This window comes from Phacochoerus africanus, chromosome 3 (genome assembly GCF_016906955.1).
Source record: "Phacochoerus africanus isolate WHEZ1 chromosome 3, ROS_Pafr_v1, whole genome shotgun sequence".
Classification (NCBI taxonomy): Eukaryota; Metazoa; Chordata; class Mammalia; order Artiodactyla; family Suidae; genus Phacochoerus; species Phacochoerus africanus.
This window is the reverse complement of record NC_062546.1, coordinates 115579959-115595827: the sequence shown is the minus strand read 5'-3', so window position 1 is coordinate 115595827 and position 15869 is coordinate 115579959. Positions and strand designations below refer to the sequence as shown.

The 15869-nt window shown below is 41.1% G+C and overlaps 1 protein-coding gene across 1 annotated transcript in view; it reads left to right on the top strand.

Annotated features, from left to right (window-relative positions):
• The window catches only part of UNC5D (unc-5 netrin receptor D), a 258218-nt gene that overhangs the window by 217976 nt on the left and 24373 nt on the right, over window positions 1–15869 (top strand). The window contains exons 14-15 of the mRNA XM_047770238.1: window positions 7520–7669; window positions 14957–15121. Coding sequence (XP_047626194.1) covers window positions 7520–7669; window positions 14957–15121 — 315 coding nt within the window. The remainder of the gene's footprint in view (window positions 1–7519; window positions 7670–14956; window positions 15122–15869) is intronic.

Sequence of the window (15869 nt, the reverse complement as noted above, 5' to 3'; positions counted from 1 at the left end):
CTAACAGACATTCAGCAATCAGAAAAAACAATTACTAATGTTACTATCCTAAACAGTTGTAAGATGTACCACAACTCAAGTTGGATAACTTGAGTTGTAACTCAGTAACTCATCCAGACCTTAAAACCTGAGTAAAATCCGTGGAGGATTTCCAATCTCCAGGCTCCTGTGGGTCAACCCCCTGCTAACTAGCGTGACTGGGAGATCTGTTTGTAGCATCTACCTTGGAAGTTGGCCCTCACAACCAGTTTGGAATTTTCTTTGAATAACAGTCTCACCGCTGATGTATATACCAGTGAGTTCAACATTGCCCAAGGAGTTTACTGAAGTGACTGGCAGATAATGTATTTTCATTCCTGTTGATTGCCACCGGATTCCCCAACAGCTCAACTCTTCCCAGATGAATTGCAGTGAGAATCATGAAAATGAGGCTCAAGCCACAGCTTTTCAAACCACGGCCCATTCCTGTGGGTTAATATACCTTTCTTAGTCAGTGCTAGAGAAAATAGTATTCTCCTTTTAACTGAATACAAATAGCTTTATTTCATCATGAGGAGATAGTTCTTCAAACTCTTTAATTTTGCTGTAGAGAAACGTTTTCTGGTAGAGACACCTTTGGCCCCATTTGTCAGAATCTATTTACCTCCAGTGATTCTTTCCTTCACCTATTATGTCACCTTAAAGCTAATTTTAAAGTTGACTTGGGTTGTACTTGTTATTGACAGGATGTATGTGACAGCTGTCGTGAGCAGCAAAGGCCAGGCATCCCCCCTGGGGTTCCAAGGATCATCAGCCTTGGTTGAATAACTTGTCTGGCCCACAGAAAGATTAAAACATAACATGTAGCTTTTCTGAACACAAGCATTTACTCCCAGCCTTAGTCTCTTGAGTTTTAAGAAAGGATATGCAGAGGGAAGTGAGAAAATCCAGTTGCTTTCTGGATTTTTATATTGCTCAGTGAATATGCTCAGGACCCTCTACCCAAATTTATTTAAACCACCTCCGTATCCCAAATATCTATGTTATATTTTTCCTGGTTTCTTGGTAGTATTTAGTTAAAGGGAAATATGATATACAGTTACAAACCCATCATAAGAAAGCCATGAGTGCCCATTGTGGCTCAGAGGGTTAAGAACCTGACTACTATCCATGAGGATGTGGGTTCAATCCCTGGCCTTGCTCACTGGGTTAAGGATCTGCTGTTGCCAGATATGGTGTAGGTCACAGATATGCCTCGGATCTGGTGTTGTTGTGGCTGTGACATAGGCCTGCAGCTTCAGCTCTGATTTGACCCCTAACCCAGGAATGTCCATATGCTGCAGATGCAGCCTTAAAAAAAAAGAAGAAAAATAAAAGCAAGCCAGAGCAACAGGACACTTTGGGAACCTCTAAAAGACTTCACACATGAATTTCAGCTACCCCCAACTTGGGTGGTGTGAGCTGAACATCTTGTAGGTAGTGATGATTCACCATCTGTAACTCAAATAGAACCCTCCCTTCTTAATCAAAAGGCATATGTAGTTTATTCTGCAGAAACTGCCTACCTTGGAATTTGCCTCCATGATCACTGTAATGAAAATGTCACGATTTGGAAGCAGAGACAAGCGTAGCTGTGACAGTTGCTGGATTTTCTGTAGTGCATCTTTCCTAACTCAAAGTAATGATAAATATGAGCCCAACTAGAATTGGGCTTGTAACCAAGATGGAAACCCGGTTCAAGGGCATGGTTGCATTTTCATGCCACTTCTGTCTCCCTGGGAAACGATACCCCTCCAACTATTTAAAAGCTCACCCTCTCCCTGGAAATCCTTGGAAGGAGGACAGCTTCTCAACCCAACTCTCCTGTCCTCTTAGAACGAGGTGGGGGTGAGAGAATAACCCCACCAAAACTTATTCCTTTATAGGATTTTAGTAAATCAGATCAACATTCTACATCTTGAGTCATTCTTCCTTCTCTGCCTCCTGCAAGGCTGCTATGCTCACTTCCAACTTGCTCTGGGGAGGTTTCCTCTGAATCCTAGTAGGAATTTATTTGACAGACGAAATCAAAATACCTCCTACCTAATTATGGTAAGACATAATTAATTTGGTTTCAGATGTTTGAAGATCTGGTCTGATAAATATATCTAAAACAATCGCTATGGAAAATTAAATCAGCTCAGATAGGTAAAAAAAAAAAAATTCAAATACCATCTGCCTGAGGGTGAGAGAGGGCCAGTGACTTTTGTCCTCCCTGCTCCTGTGTTTCTGTAGTAATTAGAGCTGTGATTTTATGTTTGTGTGTTTGACATCACTGATTTTGATGAATTCAAACCAAAGGTTGAGGAATGGTGATATAGTTTCAAAGCTGTAACATTTTAAGACCTGTTTTTTTTTTTTTATCCTGTTTTATTACACTCTCTCTAACACACATACACACACACACACACACACACACACACACACAGAGTTCAGACAAATCTTGACATAAGACAAGCAAGGAATTAAGTACTTGCCCTATCTTAGGGAAAAAAAAAAAAAAAGCACAAATAATTTTTTCTTCTGTTGCTCCCAGCACTCCTATTCCGTACTTCTTGGTCCTCATTACTTACTTGGCATTAATGTGGATTTAGAATCTAATTTCAAAGGATTTCCTCCAGATATAGTTCTTATGTTTATCAATAATGCAACCTTGGAAAATATTGTTCATATAAAGCATTTAAAGGAAAACACCACAGCAACATCATTTCGAGGGGTGGGGGGGTATGTGTAGTGTGAGCGTTTAAGTTCAAACAGTTTTGTCTCATAAATATGTAAATGCAGGCTGCCTGTTTTAGTATCCCTGAAGCACACCTGAATATTGCAGCCTGTCTCATTAAATCAACATAAATGGCTCAGTGAGGCACAAAGCACAAGTTTCTCCTGGCCACAACTCCTAGAACTCAATGACTAGCAACCCCCAATGTGAAAGATGAAACAGAGAGAGAGAAAAAAAACACCAACCCCAGCCTGTAGGTACATTTTATATCCAAGAAACTGGCCAGATCCTACTTTATAGTTTAATTAACACAAATACTAATTGAACAGTAGACCCAGAGATTTAACAAAAGCCCCTTGTCATATAGGAGGCAGATAGGAAAAAAAATCAAAAGCATATTAGACCTCACTCTTAGAGTGATGCATATGTGGGAGTGATTCACAACTAGCTCAGCAGAGTTGTATCACTAATTCCTACACCTGGCTGGGCATCAGGTTCATTGAGAAGTATTAAAAATACAGATGTCCAGGAGTTCCTACTGTGATGCAATGGAATCAGTGGTGACTCTGCAAGCACCAAGATGCAGGTTCAATTCCCCGCCTGGTGCTGTGGAAGGATCTGGCATTCTCCAAGCTGCACCATAGATCGCACTGCAGCATGGACCTGAACTTTGGCTCGAAAACTCTATATGGTGCGAGGCAGCCAAAAAAGGAAAAAAAAAAACAAAAAACAGATATCCAGTCCAACCCTTGAATAGAATACAACAGGTGAAGGGGCATAACTGGGAATTCTGTGTTAAATACAATTTATCCTATTTGGAGAGTGTTCTAAAGCTTGTACTCAAGAGTTGATTTCTCTAACTCTGAAGTCAATTGTTCCTTTACAAGTATATAAATACAATGATTAGTTCATTATTGGGCTTCTGCGCTTTAATAATTCATTGTTTTGTTACACAATAGCTCTAATTGCTTAATATTTTGTACAAGATTACAAGACACCATTAATTGTACGTGGTTGGTTCGATATGTGGAGATTAGTAAACAGCTAAAAAAAGCAAAAATAAACCACGGCTGTATTTAAATTGGGATCCCAAAAGCATAAGTCTTTAAGAGGTAGCATTTTCCTTGGTGTAATTGTAAGTGGGGATCCATTTTAAAAATTCCTAATATCCGGAGTTTCCGTCATGGTGCAGCGCAAACGAATCTGACTAGGAACCATGAGGTTGCAGGTTCCATCCCTGGCCTCACTCAGTGGGTTAAGGGTCTGGCGTTGCCCCGAGCTGTGGTGTAGGTCACAGATGAGGCTGAGATCCAGCGTTGCTCTGGCTGTGGTGTAGGCCGGCAGCTGTAGCTCCGATTAGACCCCTAGCCTGGGAACCTCCATATGCTACAGGTGTGACCCTAAAAAGCAAAAAAAAAAAAAAAAATCCTGATATCCTTCATTCTGCATCTCAGGGACAGCTTAGATAGTATATATAATTTAGGGCAAATATAATCTGACTTATGTCATCTTTACATATATCTCACACCAATGAAAAATTACCTATGAGACAGTGTTAACAGCAGTCCGATCACATGACAAAAAAAAAAAATCAAGCATAGTATAGAGAAAGGCAGGGAAATCTAATAGAAAAATACCAGACCAAGTATTATAAATAGCAGCTCCATCACTAAACATGTGGCTTCAAGCAAATAACTTTGGGGGGGGGGGGGAACAGGACCTCCATGTTTTCCTCTGCAAATAATCAAGTTTAAATCACTAAATAATACCTGAAGTTCTCTTCCAGTGTGATGCTGCTATATAATTTCTAAATATTAAACAGCCTAGCTCGGCACCAAGTAACGCATGGCCTTGAACAAGTCACTTCATCCCCTGACCTCACTTTACTTCTTTCGTTTAGGCAAGTCAGATTAAAGATCAGGGGTAAATGTCAGAGCCTAGTCCAACATACTGCAACAAGTCAACACTGTTGTTATTCCATGCCTTTAATGTGGTATTAATAAGCAAATTTATTTGTTTCTGTTCCTAACCTGGCACTAGAATGCCAAAAAGAGGCTATTACCATGCTAATGATTGTGCATTGCTGTGAATAAACCCAGGTAAAGAACTGAAGCCTAAAGGTTAACCTTTACTTAAGTGGCTTGCCCACAACCACAGAGAAATGTGATCAGAAGCCTACACTTCCACTTTTTATTTACCAGATCGTGCTCTCAGGTATATATAGCCCCCAGAAGATTCTCATGCACCTCAAAACCTGAGTGATATTACTCTAAAATAAAAGTCCTTAGCATGGTAGCGAGAATTCATGATTTGTCCCCTCTCCTAGCATTTCCATCATCTGCACCCACACATTTTCTACCCTGACCCTCTATTCTGGCTCTATCTGGCCTCTTGCTTTTGTGCAGAGCCTGGCCAGTGACCAGAAGGCATGTTCCCTCCCTTTCCTGTGGGCAGCCCCTATCTTTACACCAAGGGTCAGTTGTTGTTTTTGTTTGGTTTTTTTTTTTTATTTTTTTAAAAATGATTTTTATTCTTTCCATCATAGCTGGTTTACAGTGTTCTGTCAATTTTCTACTGTATAGCAAGGTGACCCAGTCACACATACACATAAACATTCCTTTTTCTCACATTATCATGCTCCATCATAAGTGATTAGATATAGTTCCCAGTGCTATACAGCAGGATCTCCTTGCTTATCAAGGGTCAGTTTAAATATCACTTCCTCTGTTTCCCAGTTATCCACCCTCTGTCTTGCCTTAACCTCCGGGAATATATGTAATACTTAGATACCACATTATATGCATGCTGTTCTGACCCTCTCTCTAGACTGTGAACTCCTTGGTGTTTCATTTCTGTACACCCAGTACCCAGTTCAACTATCGCTCATCTAGACACTTATTAAATCACAAAAGAGGGAACAGAGACCAGCATCTGTAAAAACCTAAAGTCAGCATCGGTCATTAATCCCCTTTCTCCCACTCTGCCTCTTTCCCTCCACTGTTTGCAGCTTCATCAGACACTGGCCGCCATGTTGTTTTGCCCAAGGCTTAGATCCACATCGTGATGCATTACTGAGCACTGCACTGTCCCATACAATAATTGCCAACCACATGTACCTATTTACATTTAAATTAACTAAAATGAAAAACTTCGTCACTCTAGCCACTGGGGATGGTGGATACCATATTGGAATGGATACCATACAGATATGGACCATTTTCCTCACTGCAGAGAGTCCATTGTTGACCTAGGATCCCAAGACACACCCTTCCCACACCAGAAGAGCAGGAGAAAATGACAATGGAATGGACTCATTTAGTCCTGAGAAAAGGCATTAGCAACCTCTTATCAGGTTACGTGCACATGATGGGTAAAAGCTGGAAAGCTGCTTCTTAGATTTTTATTAATATTTATCTTTACATAGACAAGTAATGGAAAAGAAATTCTAAAGTTTCTTTCCATCACTGATAATTGAAATTTAAGTTTTATTGTATTTATAAACCTATTTGCCTGACTTCTTACCTTTTTTTAGACTCTGGGATGATTATAGAACATAATTAAAGGATTTCAGTTTTCTTATTTATCCTGGCTCTGCAAGGAAATTATAAGTCAATTAATGGTGGTTTTTTAAAAACCAGATTTAGGGAAATCTCTTATCTCCAATGACACTGAAAGCCTCACCTCTCACAGTAGTTTAATATTTTACAGATTTCATATCTGTTCTATTATTTCACTTGTCCTATCAATGTGATTCTTAACATATTTTAGAATACACAATCTATTGTGGTTTAGATTCCGTAATCTATTCTGCATTCCAATTTAGTTTACTTAATAGAACATGTGTGAATTGTGTGTACATGAGATATAAAGATTTCTCAGTGAAAGATAAAGGAATATTTATCTCAGAAGTTTGATTTCTTTTTTTCTGAGCTGAAACTGACTTGACAACTTATTTTTTTCTTGGCTTTTTGGGATAACTTCCATGAACATTACTACAAATAAACATGAGAATGTGCCCTCTGTATTTTGAGCTAAAGGATAAACATTGGACAACACCTGTGTCAGTGACAAAGGAACTGGGATGTGGGGAGAGGGCTGGAATGTATCTCCCTTTCTTGTGAAATACGATGAGGTGTCCCATCAAGTATAAATATATCACCAGGAGTTCCCATTGTGGTATACCAGAAGTGAATCCAACTAGTATCCATGAGGATGCGGGTTTGATCCCTGGCCTTGCTCAGTCGGTCAGGGATCTGGTGTTGCCGAGAGCTATAGTGTAGGTCACAGATGCAGCTCTGATCCCACGCTGCTGTGGCTGTGGCATAGGCCAGCAGCTGCAGCTCCAATTCAACCCCTAACCTGGGAACTTCCATATGCTGCAGGTGTGGCCCTAAAAAGCAAAAAAAAAAAAAAAGTATAAGTACATCCCTTGATTATGGCAATTCACCCAGTTGTGGATACTCAGTGGTATTACAATTTGCTTGGGGCCAAGGAAGTCTTCTAAAGACAGGCAGAGTGTGTGTAAAAGCCACAGCTATACAGTAATGAAGAGCAATTGTTTCTTGGTGACCAGATCCCTACTACTCAGCAGCCTGTAGCTCTTAGTCCTGACCCTGCAAGGAGAGCTGGGTGTAAATGTAGAGTGTGACCATCATGCTGTTTGTCTCCTTCGGGGAGACACATGGGAGTGAGTATACATATCTGTAGAAGAAAAATGCAGATTTTGCTTATTTAAAGTGGATGCTTTATTGTTGTGCCTCCTTTCTTTTTCTTGTCCCATAGGAAGTGGTTTCAGATGAAAGGCATCAAGGTGGACAGCTACTGGAAGAACCAAAGTTGCTGCATTTCAAAGGGAACACCTTTAGTCTTCAGATTTCTGTCCTTGACATTCCCCCATTCCTCTGGAGAATTAAACCTTTCACTGCATGCCAGGTACTGGCCAAATGGGTTTCTGACAGAAGTAGCTTGGCTTTAACCAGCAAGAATATCACAAACCCAGTGAGGGTCCTTTTGACTTTCCTCCTCCTTTAACACTATGGGTTTAATTTCAAAACTGTCACAGAAAGGTCACAGTTTGGGGAGTTCCTGCCGTGGCTCAGCAGTAACAAGCCAGACTAGTATCCATGAGGATGTGGGTTCGATCCCTGCCCTTGTTCAGTGGGTTAAGGATCCAGCATTGCCATGAGCTGTGGTGTAGACTGCAGACACAGCTCAGATCTGGCATTGCTGTGGTTGTAGGCCAGCAGCTGCAGCTCTGATTGGGAACTTCCATATGCCATAGGTGTGGCTATAGCAAAACCAAAAAAAAAAAAAAAAAGAAGAAAAAAGGTAGCAGTTTGGACTAACCCAGAGAAATGAAACCTACTGTCATAAATCCACAGGTTTCTAATGGGGGTAGGGGGTGCTTTTGTGTTAGGAAATATGGCATTTCTCCTCCTTTTTAAATCATCACTTGGGATGGGTCAAAGATGGTCATTTAACAGCTTAGGGCAAGATTTGTTTGGGGGTTTGTTTTGATTTTGATCAGTGCATTATGAGACACTGTTTTAGTCCTGGTCAGCAATGTCAGGGAGAAGCTTTTTAAGGGTTATAGTTCTGAGTTGTAGAGAGCTCCAGCCGGGGAACAAGAAAATTTTGTCCTCAGTATGTGAAGTGCTTTCTGCCAAATGAATTGAACAAGATGGGACTAAGAAATCACAAACTGAGAAAAACATGTCAATATCTTTTAGAATCCTCATATAAAATATAAAAAATATTTATCTGTGATTGTTCACATACCTCATTACTAGAAATTTTTTCTTTTTTAATTGCAGGATTACTTAAGAGTCTCTGGATCATTTTTAGGGATTTTTAATAGTTTGCTTACCATAAAAAGATGTGGACATGTGACACTGTCACTAAATTCTGTGAAAGTTTCCAGTGATAAGTATTGTCATCCGAAGCGACCAACTGGTCTACCATCATTTCTTAAGTAGCTTCATTTTTGCTTCAAGTGGCAGGACATTTCCCAACTCTGGGTAAGCTTTTGGTAATCTCATTGATCCGGAGTCACAGGAGGCTTTCACACTTCTCTGTTCTGCATCAACATAACCTGCAGAGCCCTGTGGGTTTTTTAACCTTTACATCTTTACAGCATTCATTTAACACACACACACACACACACACACACACACAGAACTATGCACAAGATATACTGATTTGTCAGAATGGAAATAAGCCAAATCTCAAAGAGAAAAACCTTGACCATGCTGTGAGAATTAGAAAAAAAGTTGTACCACCAACTCTTTCTACTTTTAAAGTTCAGAATTTTCAAATCAGATAAGGTCATATTTTTCTGTTTACCTTTCAGACTTCTCATTACCTTGGGAATTGCTCCCTCAATATATAGTTTTCATGCATTCAAAGCAAGAAGAATCTCTTTAAGGGCCCTGAACAATTTTTTTCTTGCATATTTAGCATATTTCCTTATGGAGAAAGGTTTGCTATGAATAAATGTATTATTTATGATGTTTCTAGACCTAGATGTCTGTGTTTCCCAGAAAGCAGTATTCAAAGTTTCTAGTCCAAATTGAATATCAGGGTATTGTTAAAACAAATCCTGATAGTCATGCAGATTCCTCTGTATTAAATAAACTGTATAGATTTTAATAAGGGCATCACTTTACTGAATCTGATACAGGTGACTCAGTTCAAAGTAACTCTGAAGTTTAAAGCTTGGAGATTTGAAAAAAAAAAAATCATATGAAAGAACTATTACCTCTCAGAAGCACTTAAACAGTTCCAACACCAGGGACTCCAGAGAGCTCTGGGTAGAAAAGTGTTGGTAGGGGCCAATGTCTGTCCCAGGGGATGCCACAGGGCCAGCCAAAGCCAAAGGGCATTGGCTGGCAAGGAAACCAAACAAGCTTTACTTCCGGGATGGGTTGGATTGCATGGAGGTTGTGAACACATATAAATATTTGCCTTCTGTAATTGAGCATAAATTTCAGAGTCTTGGAAGGCTGAGAAACAATTTAATTTTCTCTGCACCAGGAGACTTGCCGCTGAGTTTTCATTTCCACATCATTTTTCTTTCCCACAAATGGGTTTCTGCCCTATTCTTCCTTTCTATTCACCACCCTCACCACCCATTTCTTTGCTCCTGTGATCACTGAAATCCCCCAGGTTACATGACTACCTATTGTGCTTGTTTTAATGGCCATGATGTGTTTGCTCCAGGCTTCAGATGCAAACACTTTGGAGAGGGTTTGTGTTCAGCCTGCTTGAATCTCAGGGAAAACATCGTCTGCACTGACAAACTCATGGATAATAGAGAATGGCTTTTTATTAGGGCTTAGTGGATAGGAACTCACATAGTGCTATTGTGGAGACAGAAAAATCTCACAACTCCTGACATCACTTTTAAGTCTCTCCAACTGGTAAATGTCCCTCTCATCTTCCAGCTCAGTGGGTAGAAGACCTCCAGTATTGTCTTTCTTACTCCTCTCTCCATCTCTCTACATTTGAGTTGGGGAATCAACATATTCCAATTGGTACCCAAAGCTTTCTCTAAGAAACTTTCCTTTTTTCCTGCTGGGACTGGGAATTTTTCCCAGGAAGGCATCCGGTCCATAAAATAGTTGCCCTATCAGATATCAACCAACCAAGAAATGTTTTTCGAATGATGTAAGTCTTTCTCCTCCCCTCTCCCCCCCCCCCACCAATTCAATAATGTAAGTTGGGTCCAGAGCCATGTGATGAGAATCTACAAATAGGAGACCCAACTAGATTTTAAATCTTGGTTTAGATTCTGGAGGATTACAATTCATGAAATTCTAGGCTACCACCCTATTGCTTATGAAACCAGGTATGATGGATAAAGGAAAGAGAAGGGAAGAACAAGGTAGGTTGAGTTCATAGATCTGATTACCATAGCACCCATCAACCTTGATTTCAAAGAGAAAACGAGGCCCCAACACTACTTCTTCTAAAATAAACAATTATTCCCCCTCTTCTTAAGACCCCCACAATTAGGGATCTGCTACTGTCCCCTCAGAAGACATAGCAAGCCTCCTCTAGATGGAAATAACTCTGCTCTCAATAGATACCTGGGACCTGAGAGCTACTTAATCACAGTTTACTTTAGTCCTTGCTGATCGTGGAGTGGAGAAGCTGTAATAAGCAGTATACAATAAAATATTAATTTATTTTTTAAATCCTACAAAACACAAAGTCAGGCTGTCACCTCCCTAGGATAAAAGCAGCTGTCTTTACAGCATGCTCTGTATCTCAGAGAACCCAGTATCTGTCTCCGGCTAGCATATGATTTACATTCTCTCCATCTGCTGGGAAATGAATTATAATGGGACTCAAAATGAAAACATTTCCGGCATTTTTTAAATACCCATAACTTTGCCATCCTCTCTGTCCTCCCGTACTATTTTCCACAGAATTCCTGCCAGCTCAGTGAGCATCTTGGTGTTTTCTTTTGTTTTTAAAATTGTTTGAATAAATGAAAGCAAAGGTGATTGCCCTGAAAACATACTAATCACAGTGCTTCTAATTCTTTTATTTTTAAATGTTTTGTTGAGCACCATTGGCAGGTGCTTCTCAAGTCAACAATAAAAAAAAATATTCCTTTGAGAGTCTCAATCATATTTTTAAAATGTTTGGATTGTGTGCAGTGGAATGGAAAGAGAAAAGGAGAGGAATGTTTTTGTCTGCCAGTTCTCATGTCTTTCTGCAAGATAAGATGGTCTCTGCAGTGGATATTACTCTCCTACCTTCCTTCCAGGGATCTCAGGAGAAAATATACAAAATTTAGCAAGTTATATCAGAGAAAATACTTTTTAATAAATGGTCAGTGCCTTTGGGGGAGGCAGTAAGGTAAGCATTACTAAGGATTCAGATCCACTGAAGGAAAGGTGGCTTTAACAGCAGGACCTTGACTTCAGTTTTGTCTAGCCCTGAAGTCCACACACTTAGTACTTACAGTACCCTGTAAGTATGCAGATTTCAAGTTTAGAAAAAGCAGAACCCCCTTGGTTAGCTTAGTTAGGCAAAAATACCTCATTTAGGCAAAAGCACCCATTAAGCATGGAGCCCTATGTTACAGTGACTTTCATAGAAGGGGAGGGTGCAAAGTGACTATAAAAATGTACTGGCTTGGAGAAGAGAGTGAATTTGAAGGCTATTAGATAGAATGAGGATGATAAGAATGAGGATGGAAGCCCTCAAAGGCCAGGCAGGAGACCATTCCTGTCCTCCAAGCAAAGGTAACATGTAATGAAAGCAGAGATCTCAGGGCACATGGTCATATCAGTGCCCCCTCACTTAGCAGAAATGAGACCATAAGCCATTCTCTATAGAGTATCAGTCAACTGCTTCCTGTTTCCTCTGCAGTCAAGCCCCAACCCCTCATTAACTCCATGTTGTAGAGACTGAAGATGGTGGGCACATTATTCCAGGCAGATAAGAGATGAGAGGAGACGACCAAGCATGGAGACAGGAGACTGACAAGGAGGGAGAGATGGTGATACTCCCTTTTGAAAAGGTAGACTTGTCTGAGAAAGGAAAGGCCAATTAAAATGATCTGTATGATTAGGGATGTGATGCCAGTGATGGATGACAGAGAAATGCATCCTGGAGATGTAGCTGTGGGCATCATCCACAGAGAAATGGCAGTTGGGCACATGTGAGCAGATGGGGTTTTGAAGAGTTTAGAAGGCAGAGACATAAGTGCCAGAGGCTGAGATAGGAAGTAAGAGTTACCCTGGGTTTAAAAACTATGGAGCAGCATGAAGAGGTGACTTAGACAAGGAGAAATGGCAGCACTTGTAAATATGTATTATTACCATTTTATCTGGTATAGAATTTGGTGCAGGTGACAAGTTATTGTGGAATGTTTTAGGGAATGACTTCCTCTAAAGAATGCTGGGGGGGGTGGGGGCACACCAGTCACAAGGGCCCTCTGCTGCTAGGAGGGAAAGAGGAGGGATTATAAGCAGAACTCTCTGTTTAGGAAGAAAGTGTGAAAGAGGTACCACCAAGTGACCTGTGTGGTCTTGCTGGTGGCATAAGCAAGTTGGACCCCAGCCACAAGCCTCCTTAGGGACCATTAGTTTCATGCTTCTCCTGAGTATTTCCCTGGGACCACAGGCTCTCTACGGAACCTGCTGGTGAAACTTCCAGCCCTGCCCAACTCATGTTAGTTTCTAAAGGAACTCCCAATCTACTGGTATTTCATTAGAGAATGGTTTTGGTCAAGAAAAGATATTTCAATCAAGGGGAAATTTAATCAAGGGATATGTGCTTATAAAACCTTGGGAAAACCCAGGAGAGCCAAGGTCAGAGAAAGCCACTCATGATAGGAGGAAACCAGCAAGTTCCATGATTTCAGAACACAACCACGCTGAAGCAGGTGGTTCTCTGAAGACCCTGCAAACCTTACATGTGCTGTCAACAGATCCCTTGGGGAATGCGAGCTGGTATTGGAGGGGCAGAAGCCATTTCTGCTCCTACTCTTCCAAGTTAGAAATAAGCACTTCTCATTGGCAAAATGGAAATATGAATTCCCTGCTGGCAATACCCTGTGAAATGTAGTTTTCAGGCTTCCAGCCCCTGCCATCCAAGGATGAACTGAGGTTGGTGGAATGAGAGCCCACATCCTGCATGGGAATAAAGTTGATGGAAAGCTGCAGTGTCAACATAAAAACCTTCTCCGAGTCCTTGTCTCTACTTCTGGAGACAGAGGTCTACTGCCTTTCCCTTGGTTTAGGTTTAAGAACAAACAAAACCAAACCATAACACTCTTACATACCTTGCCAAGATGTGGGGTTGTGGTTAATGGGTGATTTCCTTCCCTCATACTCTTCAAAGCTGTCTCTCCTGTGCTCAAGTCTACAAACAATCTAAACTCCATCCCTCCCTGCTGATCCCCCCAGGAAGTATCCGAAATCAGGGTCTTTGAGACTTCCTATGGAGAAAATGAGGAAACCAACAAGTGTAGAGATTAGAGCTGATAGTTCCTCAAAGTGGGTAGATTGAATTCTAATCATGGCCCTTGGTCTCATAACACTTGCTGACTTCATCACCCATCACAACTTCAGACTCCAGACTTGATACCTCTTTTGCCATCTTTCAGTATTGGTATGGAAGAAACTGTATTTGTAGCAACAGGTAATAGAGTGAGTTAATGAAACAAAGAAAAGGGAAAGAAGTGATTACTCATATTATACCTAAGTGCTGGGAACACGTAGTCTTTGCCAAGGACCCCAGCCTGATTTGAGTAGGAAGGAAAGGCTTTTTAGTAGACAGAGGAATATCGGTGACTGACCTCTACTTCACGGGAGTGTCAAGCCATGTGCCTGAGCCAACTGGTGGCAAACACTAGCTGATCATGTGGAAAAGGGGGATGGCTGTAGATTTTATCATTTCTCCCCTCATTTAGTGAAAATGGCTTTTGTCACTCAATTGTAAGTCTCTGCGAAGTAGGGACAAGACGTAATTTTTTATTGTGCTTTTATTGTTTATCTAGTACAGTGTCTGGCCCATAGTAGGTGCTATACACATTGTTAGATGGATTGAACCAACGAGGAGTTAGCAAACTAAGCTGTTCCGGGGCAGTTTGGTGTGTTTGCAGTTTGGTGTGTTTGCGTGTGTCTGTCTGTTGCTGGGATATGTGTATTTGTGTGTATAATTAGGTATAATTTTTATGCTAGACACATTAGCAACATTATGTTTGTACTCTTCTGCATGAGTTTGTGGTAGGGGGATAATCTCCGGCTGGTCAGATCTTCAATATAATTTTTACTTATGCGAGAAGATATCCTGGCCCAGGCTTAGGTGGAAGGACGGAGGAGGAGTCCGCTCCCAGGAATGTACCCATAGGAGCCTCTTAAAGCAATTTTTTTTTTTTTGTAGTTGGAAAACATGATGACTAACTTCTGACAGTGTTCTAATTGTATGTGTCACCAAGTGGAATCTGAGTTCTTGCGGTGTGGTTTTAGAATTCAAATGTTATCAATTGGAGTTGACATTAATTACTGGTGTGCTGCTTGGCATATGCCGGACATGATTTCTACAACAATTCCACCAGAGTGGCTTAGGCAATTATCTCTGCTGCCATCCTCGTCATCCTCTTCCTAATTATTGCCATTAGTTATCTCCTGTTCTCTGCTCATCTCAGCCAGGCACTGCATACCCTACTCCTCTTCTCTCCCTCACCCATGTCCCCTGCAGGAGGTCCCATTCTCCCGCGTGTGGTGCAGTAACCGGCAGCCCCTGCACTGTGCCTTCTCCCTGGAGCGATACACGCCCACCACCACCCAGCTGTCCTGCAAAATCTGCATCCGGCAGCTCAAAGGCCATGAACAGATCCTCCAAGTGCAGACATCAATCCTAGAGGTGAGTCCTTGGCCCACAGGTCACTTGACCTCTTTTCTAAAGGACATGAAGCATTGTATACCTATCATGCTATATATTATGAAAGAGCTTTGAAATACACTGTTTTCATCCTCCATGTTGATAAGGGAAGATAAACTTTTTCTCAAGCTGAAGATTGAACTGAACTTCCCCCTGGGCAGAGAAACTCAACCTATCAGAACGTAAACTCTGTGGAGGGATGGACATTTGGGAAAGGAACTGGTCTAGAGCTTTTTGTGCACAAACTCACAACAACCAAATACTTCATTGTAGACTTAGAATATTGTCTGAGAGTCACAGTTGAATTGAGACACAGACCATAAGGAGGCACAAGGTCACCACCAGGCTTTTTTCTGCCAGATCTGACTAGTTTTCCAGAAGTCAGTTGCCCCATCTGTGTTATTTTCAGGACCTTGGTTCCTAATTGTCTTAAAATTTATCATACCCTCCAGGCTCAGGGTTCTGCACATCTCTGTTTCCATTTAGCCTAGATTCATCAACACAATAAAGTTAGAGTAGTTAAAAATCTCATTCTTCAGAGTAAGGACATAGCAGTGCAAAAGGTGTAAGACCTAGTCCAAGGTCATAGGACTGCTAGAGGGCAGAGTTAGAATGGAAGTCAGAGGAGAATTCACTTGGAAACTTTTGCAAAAAGGTATCTGATCTCTGCCGTGGTTTTGATTGGCCCTCAACCACTGAATGACTCCATAGCTTTGGACTTGAACTTCTC